Source organism: Aulostomus chinensis, chromosome 8 (assembly GCF_037954235.1).
Source record: "Aulostomus chinensis isolate RoL2024-O1b breed Wild chromosome 8, RoL_Achi_v1.0, whole genome shotgun sequence".
NCBI classification, from domain to species: Eukaryota; Metazoa; Chordata; class Actinopteri; order Syngnathiformes; family Aulostomidae; genus Aulostomus; species Aulostomus chinensis.
Genome location: NC_141327.1, coordinates 24,415,276 through 24,428,523, shown reverse-complemented (window position 1 = coordinate 24,428,523; position 13,248 = coordinate 24,415,276). Strand labels below are relative to the sequence as shown.

Below are 13,248 nucleotides of genomic sequence, written 5' to 3'. Positions count from 1 at the left end.
GATCTGTGGTTCTCAAAGCACAGATCAATATTAACATGGTGAAGTGAGTCACCTCATTATCAGTGACTGAAGACGTAGCTGCTTCTGGAGCAGTGGGTTTGAGCACAGCTGAATTGGCTTTGGGTCCTGAGGAAGAAGAAGCCTGCGCAGTGGCTGGAGTGGAGGCAGCAGCTGGAACCTTCCTTAGTAAGCTCTGCTGACTCACTGTGCTGGACAAAGACAACTAGAATGGAAAACAGGAGAGATTAATGATTAAATACAGACATATAGAAATAGCATATGCAGAATTTTTCTAGTCTTTATTGTTGTACAATGGAGACAGCCTTTATAAAAGATTAAAAGATTGAGAGTATTTAATGCAGCGTTCGCAAAGTGAATCCTAAAGTGGATTAAAATATATTCCTGCTTTGTAAAAAAAAGAAAAGAAAAGAAAAGAAAAAAAGCTAATCAAGAACATTTATTGCCAAAGATCATAAATGCAGATATGACTATGAATACTGAGCAGCACTGGGACCTGCTAAGGGCTCTTATGATTATCATTGTATTTTGCCTGTACTGTATCTCCTTGGTGGAGTAATAGATACCTGCAGGTCGGGACAAGCCCACTGTAGGTCCTGAATCTTGCCCTGAATTTCATTGAGCCTCTGTCGCTCCTCGTGGAGTTGGTTCAGCTCCTGCTTCTGCTGGCGGAGCTTCTCTTCATATAACTTCTCCCTGTGTTCAAATGAGTACGAGTAAGTAACAAACCACACATTCTGGGTTCACTCAAACTGCACATTTTGTCAGCCAGGATGTCCATGTGTTGTAAATAGCATACCTGGCCTTGCTAGAGAGAGTGATCTCTCTGGGGCTCTGTTTGGATCCAGACCCTAACAGTCCTCCCACAGTAGCTCGAGTATTATTAGGCTGTTGAAGCAACACTTCCTCTTCATTTGCTGTTGTGCCATCAGTGTCATCACTCTGGATACAGAAAGAAAACACATTGTTTTACATATTTAATCTTTGATTTCATAAATGTAGCCACAGAATGTGCATTTAGGGACTGCACCATTCCTCTAAATACCAAAAACTGCACTTTGGTGTCTTAACACAGCGCCTGAATTTAATTATCAAAGAAAATTTGTGTCAAGACACTTCTATAAATGAAGCATTAACTAAAAAGTTAAACAAATCATCAATTCTCCAGATGTTAGGGAAAAGGCTTGATTGCCAAAAAAAACATAGCCTTTTTTTGGGGGGGGGGAAGGTTTTCAGTGAAATGAAATGCCAAAATTAAATAGTAGTCACGTCACACATGCAATAACTCTCAAACTCTTAATGTGATTTTGTTGCATATGCTTCAGTCTTGGTACTTCTCTGGAGGCAAAAACTAGATGGTGCCTTAGTTCTGAAGGTCAAGGGCACCAACTGTAATGCTGCACTCATGGGACGATTTTCTGTTCGGAGGCATTTTTCTTTTTTTTTTTTTTTTATTCTGATTAATCTGTCATCTGCTCTACCTGAACCATGGCCACCAGCTCCTGCAGCTGCCGTAGCTTCTGCTTTGCCGTCCGACGATAAACTTTCTGGGAAAACCCAGCTCCGTTCTCAAGGCTGCTCCTCCGACTAGACCCCGACGCCTCATCTTCGGGAGCCGCGGCCTGTGCCCCTTCATCATTATTGAGACCATCCTCATCTTTCACCTGATTATAGGAGGTGTCCCTGTTATATTGGCACTCTAAATGGGAGTAAAGTTTTAGGTATATTAACAACATTATAAAAACAATCTTCAAGTTTTCAGTAATTAAAAAAGGCAGGTGAACTATCTTATTAGTTGGCTTTTCTTATTTTACTGGAGGCAATAAGATACATAGCAGTTCATGCTGATGGAGCTTTTTGAGCAATTAAGGTTTTATTATACCAAAGCATTTGTTAAACAAAGATTAGAATAATTACACTTTTAGCATCATTTATTCAATGTGCTGCAGCACCACTTTGTCACAGTAGTCCTGTGCCAACAATTACACATAAATGAAAAGTGAGTGTGTATTTGTATTTACCAATGGCTGAGGGGATGTTCAGGCTGCGCAGGTTGGCTGTTGACCGGTTGTTGATCTCACACTCAGTGTTGAGTCTAGCATCCCGGTTGTTGGTGCTGCTACTCCTTACTCCACGCCCGTTAGTCAGACTATTCAAATCTGTCCAGGGCCCACAGCGCTGTGGGTTTCTAAACAGACCAGCGAACTGTTACTTAGCCAGTCATTAATAAGTCAGGCACTGATCTTTAGCACAATGACTACTAAAGTTTCTCTGTTTTCCCTTCCACTGGTCCACAGTGTTTCAGTATAACTGAGTCAATTTAAGGAGCCCTCACACTTGGACCAGTGACATTTGCTCAGGATTACCCCAGGTGAGGATTTACTTCATTGAGTCACTGCAGTGGGAAGAAAGTACGGTAATCTTGCGGGAGAGGGATGGGGCAGGATATATGTGAGCACAAATGTACACACTGTACAACTTACATCACAAAATGTGGGTTCATTACTTGTTTTAAAAATTGAACAACACGTCAAAAAAAAGGGGGGGAAAAAAAGAAAGAAAACACAGAAAATATTCTCATGCCCTCATCTTGCAACAACATCGCTAGTTAGGCATCCGGACGATTTTCTGCAGAAGACAAGTATTTAACTGTCAGCATTTTACCAAAGGACTTGACTATGTTTTCACCTGCTGACCTCATGTTCACATTCAATTGTACCATGCTGAAGCCCACCTCTTACAAGCACCCTATGGTCTAGAAAGCATGCAGAGGCCTAGTGATCGCACTACTCAACACTTTACATTGGTGGACAAAAGTGCTTGAGCACGGCGCACACACACACACACACACACACACACACACACACACACACACACACACACACACACACACACACACACACACACACACACACACACACACACACACACACACACACACACACACACACACACACACACACACACACACACACACACACACACACACACTAATCTGGCCCAATTTCGTGAAACTGACATAACTTTTTACACACTAACCTGATGTTAGTTACTGGCTGTCGATTCTCCTGTTCAGATTCAAACATGGCCTCATACATAGAGCCGTCTTCTGTCACATCTTCTTCCTCCTCCTCCTCATCTTCTTTCACATTTTCATTAACAGCATCCACCATCATATCAGACGTCTGCTTGTAATACTGAACCAATTCCTGTAGCTCATTCAAACGCTTGTGAACCTCCTTCAGCTTCCTGTGTGGTTACAAAGAAAAGGAAAGAACAAGACATACATAAATGAAACAGGAAAGCACACCAGGGTAAATAATTAAAAAGGCTGTGTGGAATACTAGAACAGTCTCTTTACGACTCATCTGTTGACTAAAACTTAATGTTCAAGGTCACCAACAAAGAACCACTCCTGGAACAGGTGTAGGTTCAGTCTTTGTTGTGGATTAAAATTCATAGGAAGGGTCGGAGTATGTTTTCTTGCAGAGAGGTTATATTACACTTGCCCCACAATATTTCAAAACCTGATACCTGACATGCCTATTCAACTCGCTAGAGCTTTGTGGCTTTCTGCCATGGCGACCGAGGTCTGGAGCAGGGCAAGACAACCATGAAATAAAGCCACTCAATCAGTCAGGTAATAAGTGTGTGTGTGTGTGTGTGTGTGTGGGTGTGGGCTCAGAGATGAAGCATTGTGGATAGATGACAGCCACCCAGATGATCTCTCAGTCATAACGTGATGATTGATAGTGACATACTATTAATGTAAGAAAACTCTGTGCCAAGTTTGAAGTCTGTCTACGGGGCTCTGGGATGACAGGATTCTGACTCAAATTCAACAATGCAGTTCCCATCCACCGAACTCAGATCATAGTTTTGACAGAGTGTCCATGAGGAAACTCAGCTTCATCATAAAAGACATTCAACTTTGTTGGTGCATTGTCACTAAGACAACATTGAAGCCTTTCCCCCTGGCAACAGCTGGATGTCAAAACACTAGTGTGTACCTCAGCTTGTCTGTAGAGTTGGAAGAGTCCTGGTCTGGCATGACAGAGGGATGAAAGGAACTGGAACCAGAGGCCCCATTAGAGCAGAGAGCAGATGGACAGTCTGACAGTCTGATACTCAGATCACACTGTGTTGGCAAGTCACGACCTGAAGTAACAACAGCAGTTTAACTTGATTTAGGGTGGGTTGGTTGATTGAAAAGTAGAAAAAAGTATTTAAAAACACATTCTTACAGTAGTTGTTGTTTAGAGTTTGGTCTCGAAGTGAATGCAGCTCTTGCAGGATCTTGTCCATTATTTGCTTCTTGTGTTGTAGTTCTTGGAGTTCAGTCAGTTTGACACTGGCAGCTGTTGCCCCAGTGTCGAGACCAGCGTGTGGACCAGAGGCAGAGTGAAGGAGGGGCCTGTGTTGAGGTGGGCCAACAGCCTGGGGAGACCTAGACCAACAGACTTCTCTGGAGAGGGAAAGGCTCTCAGCCTGGCAGCGGTTGTCTGGCACCGCCTTAGTCTATAAACAGTGAAATACTTTATCAGCTTTTTATGTAACAATTTGACACATTTTTTGACATAAAAGTTGATGTGGCCAGACATCAATTTATTTATTTTTTGGGCCAAATTATCACTGTCATAACTTATAGACATGCTGCCACAATTACGATGAATCGTTTATTATGACCTACAAAGTATGAGTCAAATAATCCTCTTTTTGATGGAGATCACCAAAGCCAACACACAGGGACTGGCGTACCTGAGAGTCATGTAGTTGGTTATGGAACCGCTGAATCAAGTCATTCAACTCATCGTTCAGTTCGGACGTGATGCTTAGGCCTGACACACTGCCTGTGGTTTCCGTGACAACTAAAGTGACAGCAAAAACATTGTTTTCATCCATTTTAATTAAATCCAAACTTAAAGTGGTTGAAACAAAAGGTGATGCATAAATCTAATAAACAAATTTCTGGAAATTATATTATTATTAACTGGTTTCGAAATGCTGCCTGCAAAAAACACCATTTTTTCTATTAAAAAAAATGAAGCTAAATTTTGTGAACGATGAAACTACTGATCTGAGAACATGGTTGTGGCTATGCGTCTCACCAGTGTCTTCAATCACAGCGAGTGCCTGTTCTGCACTGTGCTGCATGGCCATCAGTGCCTCCTGTCGGCCCTGCAGGGCCCTAAGCTGCTCCTGCTGCTCCAGCATTTTCTTCAACAGCTCGTGCTGCTTACGCAAGTTCTCCAGCTCTTCTTTTTGGTCACCTCGCATAGCTTCTGGCCTGCCGCCCTACAAGGCACACATCCACATAGCATTTCCAAGGATGAAAGCATATCACCAGCATTTCTACACTGCAACTCAGCAGAAACAGGAGAAACTTGTCAGGTACTGATAAAGCAAATTAAAGACTAAATGTACAATGACAAAAGCAAAAAAGTGCTTGGTTTCAAGACATGACACAACTGACTGAAGCCAACAGAAACCATCAACATAGTTTTCCTGTATAAATATACAAACCGTTGCATTAGAGGCATCTGAAGAGCGAACCTCAATGTTCAGAGAAGTGCTCTCTGCCAGTGAACCTGAGCCCACTGCAGAGTCCAGGGTCCCCACATCCTCCTCCTCATTCTCTCGTGCCTATTGAGACAGTAGAGAGGACAGTCAGTGACACGGATGAAGACAAATGGCTGAAAGCTTCTATGCGTCCCTCAAGCAAATGAGATTAGTGGGAATACAGAGGAAGAATCATTCAGGGGAACGAAAGAGTGTGTAAGTCAAGCACAAAAAACAGAGCTCCGCCCAACAACAAAGGAAGGTAGCATGCCACGTTCTACTTTCAGCAGCGAGTGAAACATGACCCAACTGTTGAAGTGTTCGAGACACACAAATGGAAAAAAAAAATAACACGTGATGAGCCGCAATGATTAAGAGGCAAATGTGGCTATTTTCAGCTATTTATTATCCTCAAACAGCCTTATAAAGATATTTAATTGAAACTGTATATAAATGATAGAATGGGAAAAGCACAGTAGAAGACAAAAGAAAATCTAGAGGACAAAATTTGAGACTAACCAGCATTTTCTGCAACCATCGTAAATAGGACTTCTCCTGCTCCTTGAGGTGGCCGATGAGATGAGAAAGGCGCTCCACATTGGCCGGCACATCATTCTTCTCCACCAGGTCATCCCGCATGTAGGTAGCCTTACTGATGTACTCCCGGATCTGTAATAGCTTGGTCACCACCTGAGACCATACAAAGACAGGGGGTGATGTCAGTGTTTGAGTATCAGGAGTATAAATGAAGAAAAGAGAGAAAGATAAAAGAAAGGAGAGCAGGCATCTGTAACGATGGCTCAGACTGGGCTAAACAAGGGCACAAAACTCACCGGGCACCCACGGTGGCATATTTATAAATTGCCCTAAATAAAGCCCAGATTCAGCTGCACTGCCTCTGCCTCACTTTCATCCGAGACCTGGTTTCTCTGAGTTATCCAGAGTGCAGCGAATCACAGATAATATCTGCACATAAAACCATGGAAAGAAGTTCTAAAACACTTGAGAACTAGAATTACCACCTTTTGGTCATATGACTCCACCACTAATGGTCGTACATTTTTTTTGTAGAAGTTGATTTTTTGGGAGGGGGGGTTATAAAATCATCACATCATTATTTTATCCCAATATGTATCTACGTGACATCTTGTCATAATTAGCATATGACAAATGTGTTCTGGGAAATCACAGTGACTTTGACCCTAAAATTCTAATCCAAGTAGACTGGGCCCCAAAGGAGTTCCTGAGATATCACCTTCACCAGAACAGGTTGGCAGACACACGACTTGGCAATTGGAAAACATTTACTGTAGCCACACCTATCGCTGATGATACAACTTGGCAGGTTGTTACACTTAAGAACCGCAATATAAATTAATTAAACAAATAAAAAGTGTTTCAGGAACTCAGTAGAAGATACAAGAGTATACAGGTCTGCAGACATCGGAAGTGATCACTATTTGGTTTGCACAACAATTAGGCTAAGGCTGAAGAAAAAAACCTACAGAAAAGAAAAGCCCCAGAGTCAAGTATGACACGGCAAAGCTGAGCAATGAAAACATCTTGAAGACCGTTTACTATCATTCTAAGAAACAGGTACGAAGTCTTGGAGGAGGAAGAGCAGGGAGGAGTGGAAGATGAAGAGGTGGAACGCAACTTCAAAGCAATGGAAAAGGGTTACATCGAAGTGGCTGAGGCAGTCCTGGGCAGACCAAGGAAAAGGAGGAAGCCATGGATTAACGAAGAATCGCAGAGCCTTGTGGAACAAAGAAACAGCATAAACAAGACGATCATGGGCACTCGTTCTGAAAGAATCAAAAAACGGCGAAAAGAGAAGTACGCAGATAAGAACAAAGAGGCGAAGAGAAGCATAAAAACAGATAAAAGGAAATGGATGGAGAACATCGCAAATGAAGCTGAAGATGCCGCAAGAAAACAACATATGAAGACATTATACGAACTCACAAAGATACTGTGCAACGAAAGGCCCAGACAGAGCACAGCAGTACTGGACAAAAATGGTAATCTTATCAGTGGAAAAGATGCAATAAAGTCGAGATGGACAGAACATTTTAAGGAGGTCTTGAATAGAGAAGAACCAGCAAACCCAATCACTCAAGAGGACGAATGTCAATTCAACGACAGAACTGAAGAAATCACAATAACCGAACCAACACCCGGGGAAGTCAAAGAGGCAATAAAAAAGCTACAGAACGGAAAAGCACCAGGAATCGACAACATCACAGCTGAATTGTTAAAAGCGGATATAGAGTTCTCAACAAAGAAAGTACACCAGCTGCTGAGAAAAATATGGAAACTTGAGAAGATCCCAACAAAGTGGAAGAAAGGGCTTATCATCAAACTGGCAAAGAAAGGAAACCTCAAAGAATGCAAGAACTCAAGAGGCATAACCCTACTCTCCGTAGTGGGAAAGGTACTTGGAAGGATCGTTGTGGATCGCATTAGAAAGGGAGTAGACTGCAGACTGAGAAAGGAGCAAGCCGGTTACAGAACAGGTAGGGGAACAACAGAGCAAGTATTCATACTGCGAAACATCATTGAACAGGTTAATGAGTGGCAAGCAACACTATTCATCAACTTTGTGGTCTTCGAAAAGGCTTTTGACTTCGTCCATCACGGAAGCCTGTGGATGATAATGAAGAAATACGGAATCCCAGGGTAGATCGTGAAAATGGTTAAAATATTTTATGAAGGCTTCCAGTGTGCAGTAGCAGATCAAGGAGAAACATGCGAGTGGTTCGACATTAAAACCGGCGTCAAACAAGGATGCAATATGTCTGGGTTCTTGTTCTTGATTGTAATGGATTGGATAATGCGAAGAACAGTTAAAGAAGGAGAGAATGGAATTCGCTGGAAGCTGATGTCAAAACTTGACGACCTGGACTTTGCAGATGACGTGGCATTACTCTCCTCCACAAAAAAGCATATACAGAGCAAAACAACACAAATGAACGAAGAAGCCAGGCGAGTAGGACTCAGGATCAATACACAGAAGACCAAAACAATGAGGATTAATGCAAGAAACCAGGAAAAGCATGAAGGACCTGAAGAAAAGACTGTCAAAAGCGAGAGGTGCATTTATCAGACTCGGAAAAACCTGGAGCTCCAACAGCATCACAAGAAGAACAAAGCTAAAACTGTACAAAACACTAGTGGTACCAGTATTGCTATACGGATGTGAAACCTGGAAAATGAACAGAGGAGATAACAGGGCGGTTGATGTATTCCATAATAGATGCCTACGAAGAATACTCCGAATATGCTCGCAAGATCACATCAGCACTGAAAAACTGCTGGAGAGAGCGGATATGAAGCCACTCAGTGAAGAAGTGAAGCTGCGAAGATGGAAGATGATCGGACTCATACTACGGCAGACCCATAACAACGATTGCAACATAGCCATGACCTGGGCACCGGAGGGGAAAAGAAGAAAGGGAAGACCAAAGACCACCTGGAGGCGTACCGTGGAGAAAGAAAGGAAAGAGGGAGGATGGAACTCATGGTCGGAGGCAAGGACTGCAGCAGCAGACCGCGAGAAGTGGAAGAGCTCTGTGAAGGCCTTGTGTGCCACAAGGCACGAAGTGGATAGGTAACAGGTAACAGGTAAACAAATACAAATAATTAGTGGAGATGAAGGCAGACTGTTTCCTCGCATGTCTGGGCCAGAAAGTTGCACTTGAGCACACCACAAAGGGTTAAGGATGGTCAATTAGCACATAGTGTAGTCTGCACCTGTGTAGAGAACATAACTTTCGCCCAAGCCGATGACGGTGGAGGGGAAATTGAAAGAACTCAGACTGCATTTAATTAACAAAGCTGTTTGCACTGATCATTTTACCAATCCTTCTGCTCAGTTTCAAACTAAAGCCACTTCTAATTAAGAATACACCATGTCTTCTACGCTCCTGTCGATTGCTTAAAGTAAAAAGAGATGTTTCCATTTTTCTACTGGAAGAAACCCCGCCACAACAGAATTAAACACTAAGATCTACAGTCAACCTATCACTCAAGTCTCTACGGTTTAATATTTAATTCTCACGTTGGAAAGAAATTGTAGGCTGAGAAAATTCTTAGTAAGAACTAAACAAAACATTACCTGGCTGCTGTCTATCCTGGTTTCTCCTCCTCGCGAATGTTCCCTGTGTGCAGAAAGCCCTCGTTCAATCCCACCACGGCTAATCCTTGACGTTTCCTTGGTAGAAACCACAGGAGTTAACGTATCCCTGGACCCTGGGCTCTGTTTCTTCGTTTCCTTGACGATAGCTGGAGTGGCTGGAGCAGAAGAGGAGGGAGGGAGCAGCTCCTTGCTTTTGTTAGTGTTGACATGTAGCGGTAGGAAGTTGTAGGGCTTCTTGTTCTCCCCAGCTAACTGGCGTTGGTTGTTGGCAGCTGTCACACGTCCCTGAGAGTCACTCCCGATACTCCTCTAAATGAGAAATTACACAAACCAGACAAGCCACTGTTGTAGGCTCATCAAGCTTATAACTGGCAATCACCCAAGTTTACAAAAACTTTCATGATACAAGAAGTACACAATAAATCTTGACTTTTCTAATTCAAGGCCCACTGAGAGTATTCATGTTTGGAGATGATTTTCAAAAGTTTTTTTTTTTTTCAGCACCGATTTAGATTACTATTCTACTTTTTATATATTTTCCCTTGCAAACAACCTGAAAACATTTCACAGCACACAAATGGACCCCTGCCCAGTGGTTGCGGAACACAACCGCAAAGAGTTACAAAAGCAATTCATCTGTAAGAACAAATTTGTATCTACGAATGTTGAATGAAAGCAACTATAAGCAGCTGTGCTACAACTCATTTGTGAGCCCAGTAAGAGCAATGTACTGCACAGCATCTCTTATTACAGCTTTGCCCTCAAAGGAGGGGCCTTGCCAAAACTGACACTGTCTCACGGTGATGTTGCTTTGTACTTGCAAGGTTCTTTCTGCGTTCACTGCCAAAGAAGGCCGGCTAAACAACTTCATAACATACACTTACAAATATTCAGAGTCCTCTGCTGCTTGCAAGTGACACACTGCAGTGCATCGATATTTTAACGCTGAACATGACAGAGAACTTTTCACTTTGTTCGATCTCATGATTTTCATCTCATGTTCATAAAATTACACTCCTGGAAATGAGACTTCACATAGCGGCTGTCTGTAATCAGTAGAAACGAACAGCACGCAATTGTTGTACATACAAATAGAAACACTGTAAAATTTCTAAACAGTAGATGGGGCATATTGTTGACAATAAATACACAGAGCAGGTTTTCACCTCATCCAGGTCTGTGAAATTGATCCTCTGGCGCAGTTTGTCCAGCTCTGCCTGGTCTGGCACAGACATCTGGGTGGTGTATTTAACATGAGGAAAGGCATGAGGAGTGTGTGCTCTCCTGCGACCAGCCCCAGGGGTTGACTCTGGTGAAATATCATTAGTCAGGCGGCTCTCCACCACCGAAGCAGACAGCTTCTTCTTGTTCTTCTCAGAAGACCTGTTGGCTTTCTTCTGCTGTATGCCCCAGTCCTGATCAACAAAGAAACATTTGTACTGTTAAATATTGTGCATTTTCTCTTATAGGGACAGATGCATATTAGCTGTAATGGCTAGTAATTGAGTTGAAAGAATTAATTTATTATTACAAGTGTCATTTTCATTTCTTTTCTGGATTACTTAGAGATGTGTGTCATTTATATATACACATAAAACTACATTTAAAATGGAGGAACAGTCCTTTTTTTCCACTACCTTTTCCTCAAACTGGTGCATTAAAAAATACTCTTCCACAGAAATCACCTTTTACGTTCAGTCTTCATAAAAATATCAGGTTGCTCAGGTACACTGTATATATGATGGACATAACTTGCAGGGGCACAAACATAGTACAACCCAAACATGGTTCAGCAGTAACATATAACAGGCAAATTGTACTTGTACTTTTTTACTTGAAGACATTTGAAAGGTCCAACTTTGACGCAAGCAGAAAAACTGCCACTTAAATATTGCCATTAATAACCAGGACCACATCCACAAATTCCACATCGGCACTGATAGCTTATGACATCTTTTTACAGGTGAGATTTTACATAACTTAAGTGAAATGTGCCCAATTTATGGTGACAAAATGTATAACACGAAGGCTAAATTATTCACATAACAAAGGAGGGAGGGTGTTGTGAAGTTCCTTCACTGTAACAGGCTCCGACCAGTCTGTACCCTTACCATGTTGTTGAGTCGATCTTCCAAACTGCTATTGGCTACAGTCCAGTTGTGCAGCTCTTCAGCACAGTCATCAAAAGGAGTGCCTCCAGTTGCCATGTCACCTGCTGGTAGCTTGCTGGAATTCACAACAAAACGTATACTGATCATCACTCAGATATTTACACAAGTCTAACTACATTTTAGAGACAGCATTTAAGAGACTTCGAACTTGTAGACTGGTGACACCAAATTTGACATTTAATATTTGCTTTCCTAACCAACCTAAGTTATTACCAGAGTATCTTCTCATTGACTTGGGTTGGCTTTAACCAATTTGTGTGTTTCCTCAACGTAACGCTGAACGTGATAATACATTGTAATCACATTAATGTCACTATTAATAAGTTGGATTCACCTGCTGCATAGCTAATATCAAAGTATCATAATGTTATATTTTCAGTTCTTACCAACGGCACGTCTAGTTAGCGGTGCGTTTAGCCTGACATTGAGTATCCCGACATAAACAGAGCAGTGTTTCTGAAACACTGATTAGCAGTAGCTGCCGTGGAATCCTGTGCGTGGCCCGCTTAGATTCCCGGGGAAAACAATGAGAGGTTCCCTCCACCAAGCAGGTTGTTAGCACCAGCTTTCTCTCAACTGCTCCGCACAAGAACACTACACTCGCTAGAACCTCAGCTCACGCTAGCCCGGCGAGCAGACATCTATGTCCATGTAGCTTGTTTCTTGATGAACTTTACTAGCTTAAAATTTGTGACCTGGTTCCGTCCTGAAATCGTCATGGCAACCCTCTATCTGCGCCACTAAGTTAGCTGGTTAAGAATACATCGATTCTATATCAACTGAGCATCACCGTCGATTTTATTTGTAGACAATTAAGATATTAAACCTGATAGAACTGGCTCCAAGCTAATGCTACGTAGGTTGCCAACATCTAGTCATAGCTAGCTTAACTTTACTGCATTGGTATGAGTTGAAGCAAACAACCATCTCTTTTCATGTTAGCCGAACTGAACTCAGAGGAGCTCGCATTAAAAAATGACATAGTAAACAGGCAATCAAGTCCAGCAAGCATTAAACTCAAACCGCAAATGTTAAGGACTAAAACAAAATAAATTAATTGAAGGTTAAATAAAATCAAGCTAGCCAAGTTCGATTGCAATGTAATACAGTGAAACTTAACAATAACGTTACCATTCAAGGTGAAAGCGAAGAATTGTCGTAACCTAGCTCTTCATATGTTGCAGATGAGGTCTTAAGGATTCTACTGGAGTCTAGTGTAAGCCATGTGATAAATTGGAAGTAGAAGTAATTAGAACTACCAGTCCAAACATGTAACGTTAGCTAGCCTTGTTTCGCCATCAACTCTCTTGTTAGGATACAGATAGAAACACCTCCAAACAGCAGGTGGCGATATATTACACA

General features: G+C 42.1%; 1 protein-coding gene across 7 annotated transcripts in view; it reads right to left on the bottom strand.

Annotated features, from left to right (window-relative positions):
• Window positions 1-13,248, bottom strand: part of pcm1 (pericentriolar material 1) — a 24,113-nt gene extending 10,865 nt beyond the window's left edge. For 3 of the 7 annotated variants that reach the window (XM_086211853.1, XM_086211857.1, XM_086211856.1), the window contains exons 1-16: window positions 13,018-13,248; window positions 11,827-11,941; window positions 10,882-11,130; window positions 9,695-10,024; window positions 6,097-6,267; window positions 5,542-5,661; window positions 5,127-5,313; window positions 4,777-4,886; window positions 4,263-4,536; window positions 4,029-4,176; window positions 3,058-3,267; window positions 2,040-2,206; window positions 1,500-1,717; window positions 818-960; window positions 585-714; window positions 53-223 (exon numbers count right to left, since the gene is read on the bottom strand). In XM_086211853.1, coding sequence (XP_086067979.1) covers window positions 53-223; window positions 585-714; window positions 818-960; window positions 1,500-1,717; window positions 2,040-2,206; window positions 3,058-3,267; window positions 4,029-4,176; window positions 4,263-4,536; window positions 4,777-4,886; window positions 5,127-5,313; window positions 5,542-5,661; window positions 6,097-6,267; window positions 9,695-10,024; window positions 10,882-11,130; window positions 11,827-11,922 — 2,724 coding nt within the window. In that variant the 5' untranslated portion in view covers window positions 11,923-11,941; window positions 13,018-13,248. Of the gene's footprint in view, window positions 1-52; window positions 224-584; window positions 715-817; window positions 961-1,499; window positions 1,718-2,039; window positions 2,207-3,057; window positions 3,268-4,028; window positions 4,177-4,262; window positions 4,537-4,776; window positions 4,887-5,126; window positions 5,314-5,541; window positions 5,662-6,096; window positions 6,268-9,694; window positions 10,025-10,881; window positions 11,131-11,826; window positions 11,942-12,272; window positions 12,551-13,017 lie in introns of those variants that run through there. The other 4 variants (XM_086211859.1, XM_086211858.1, XM_086211855.1 and 1 more) reach the window with 2 other exon arrangements.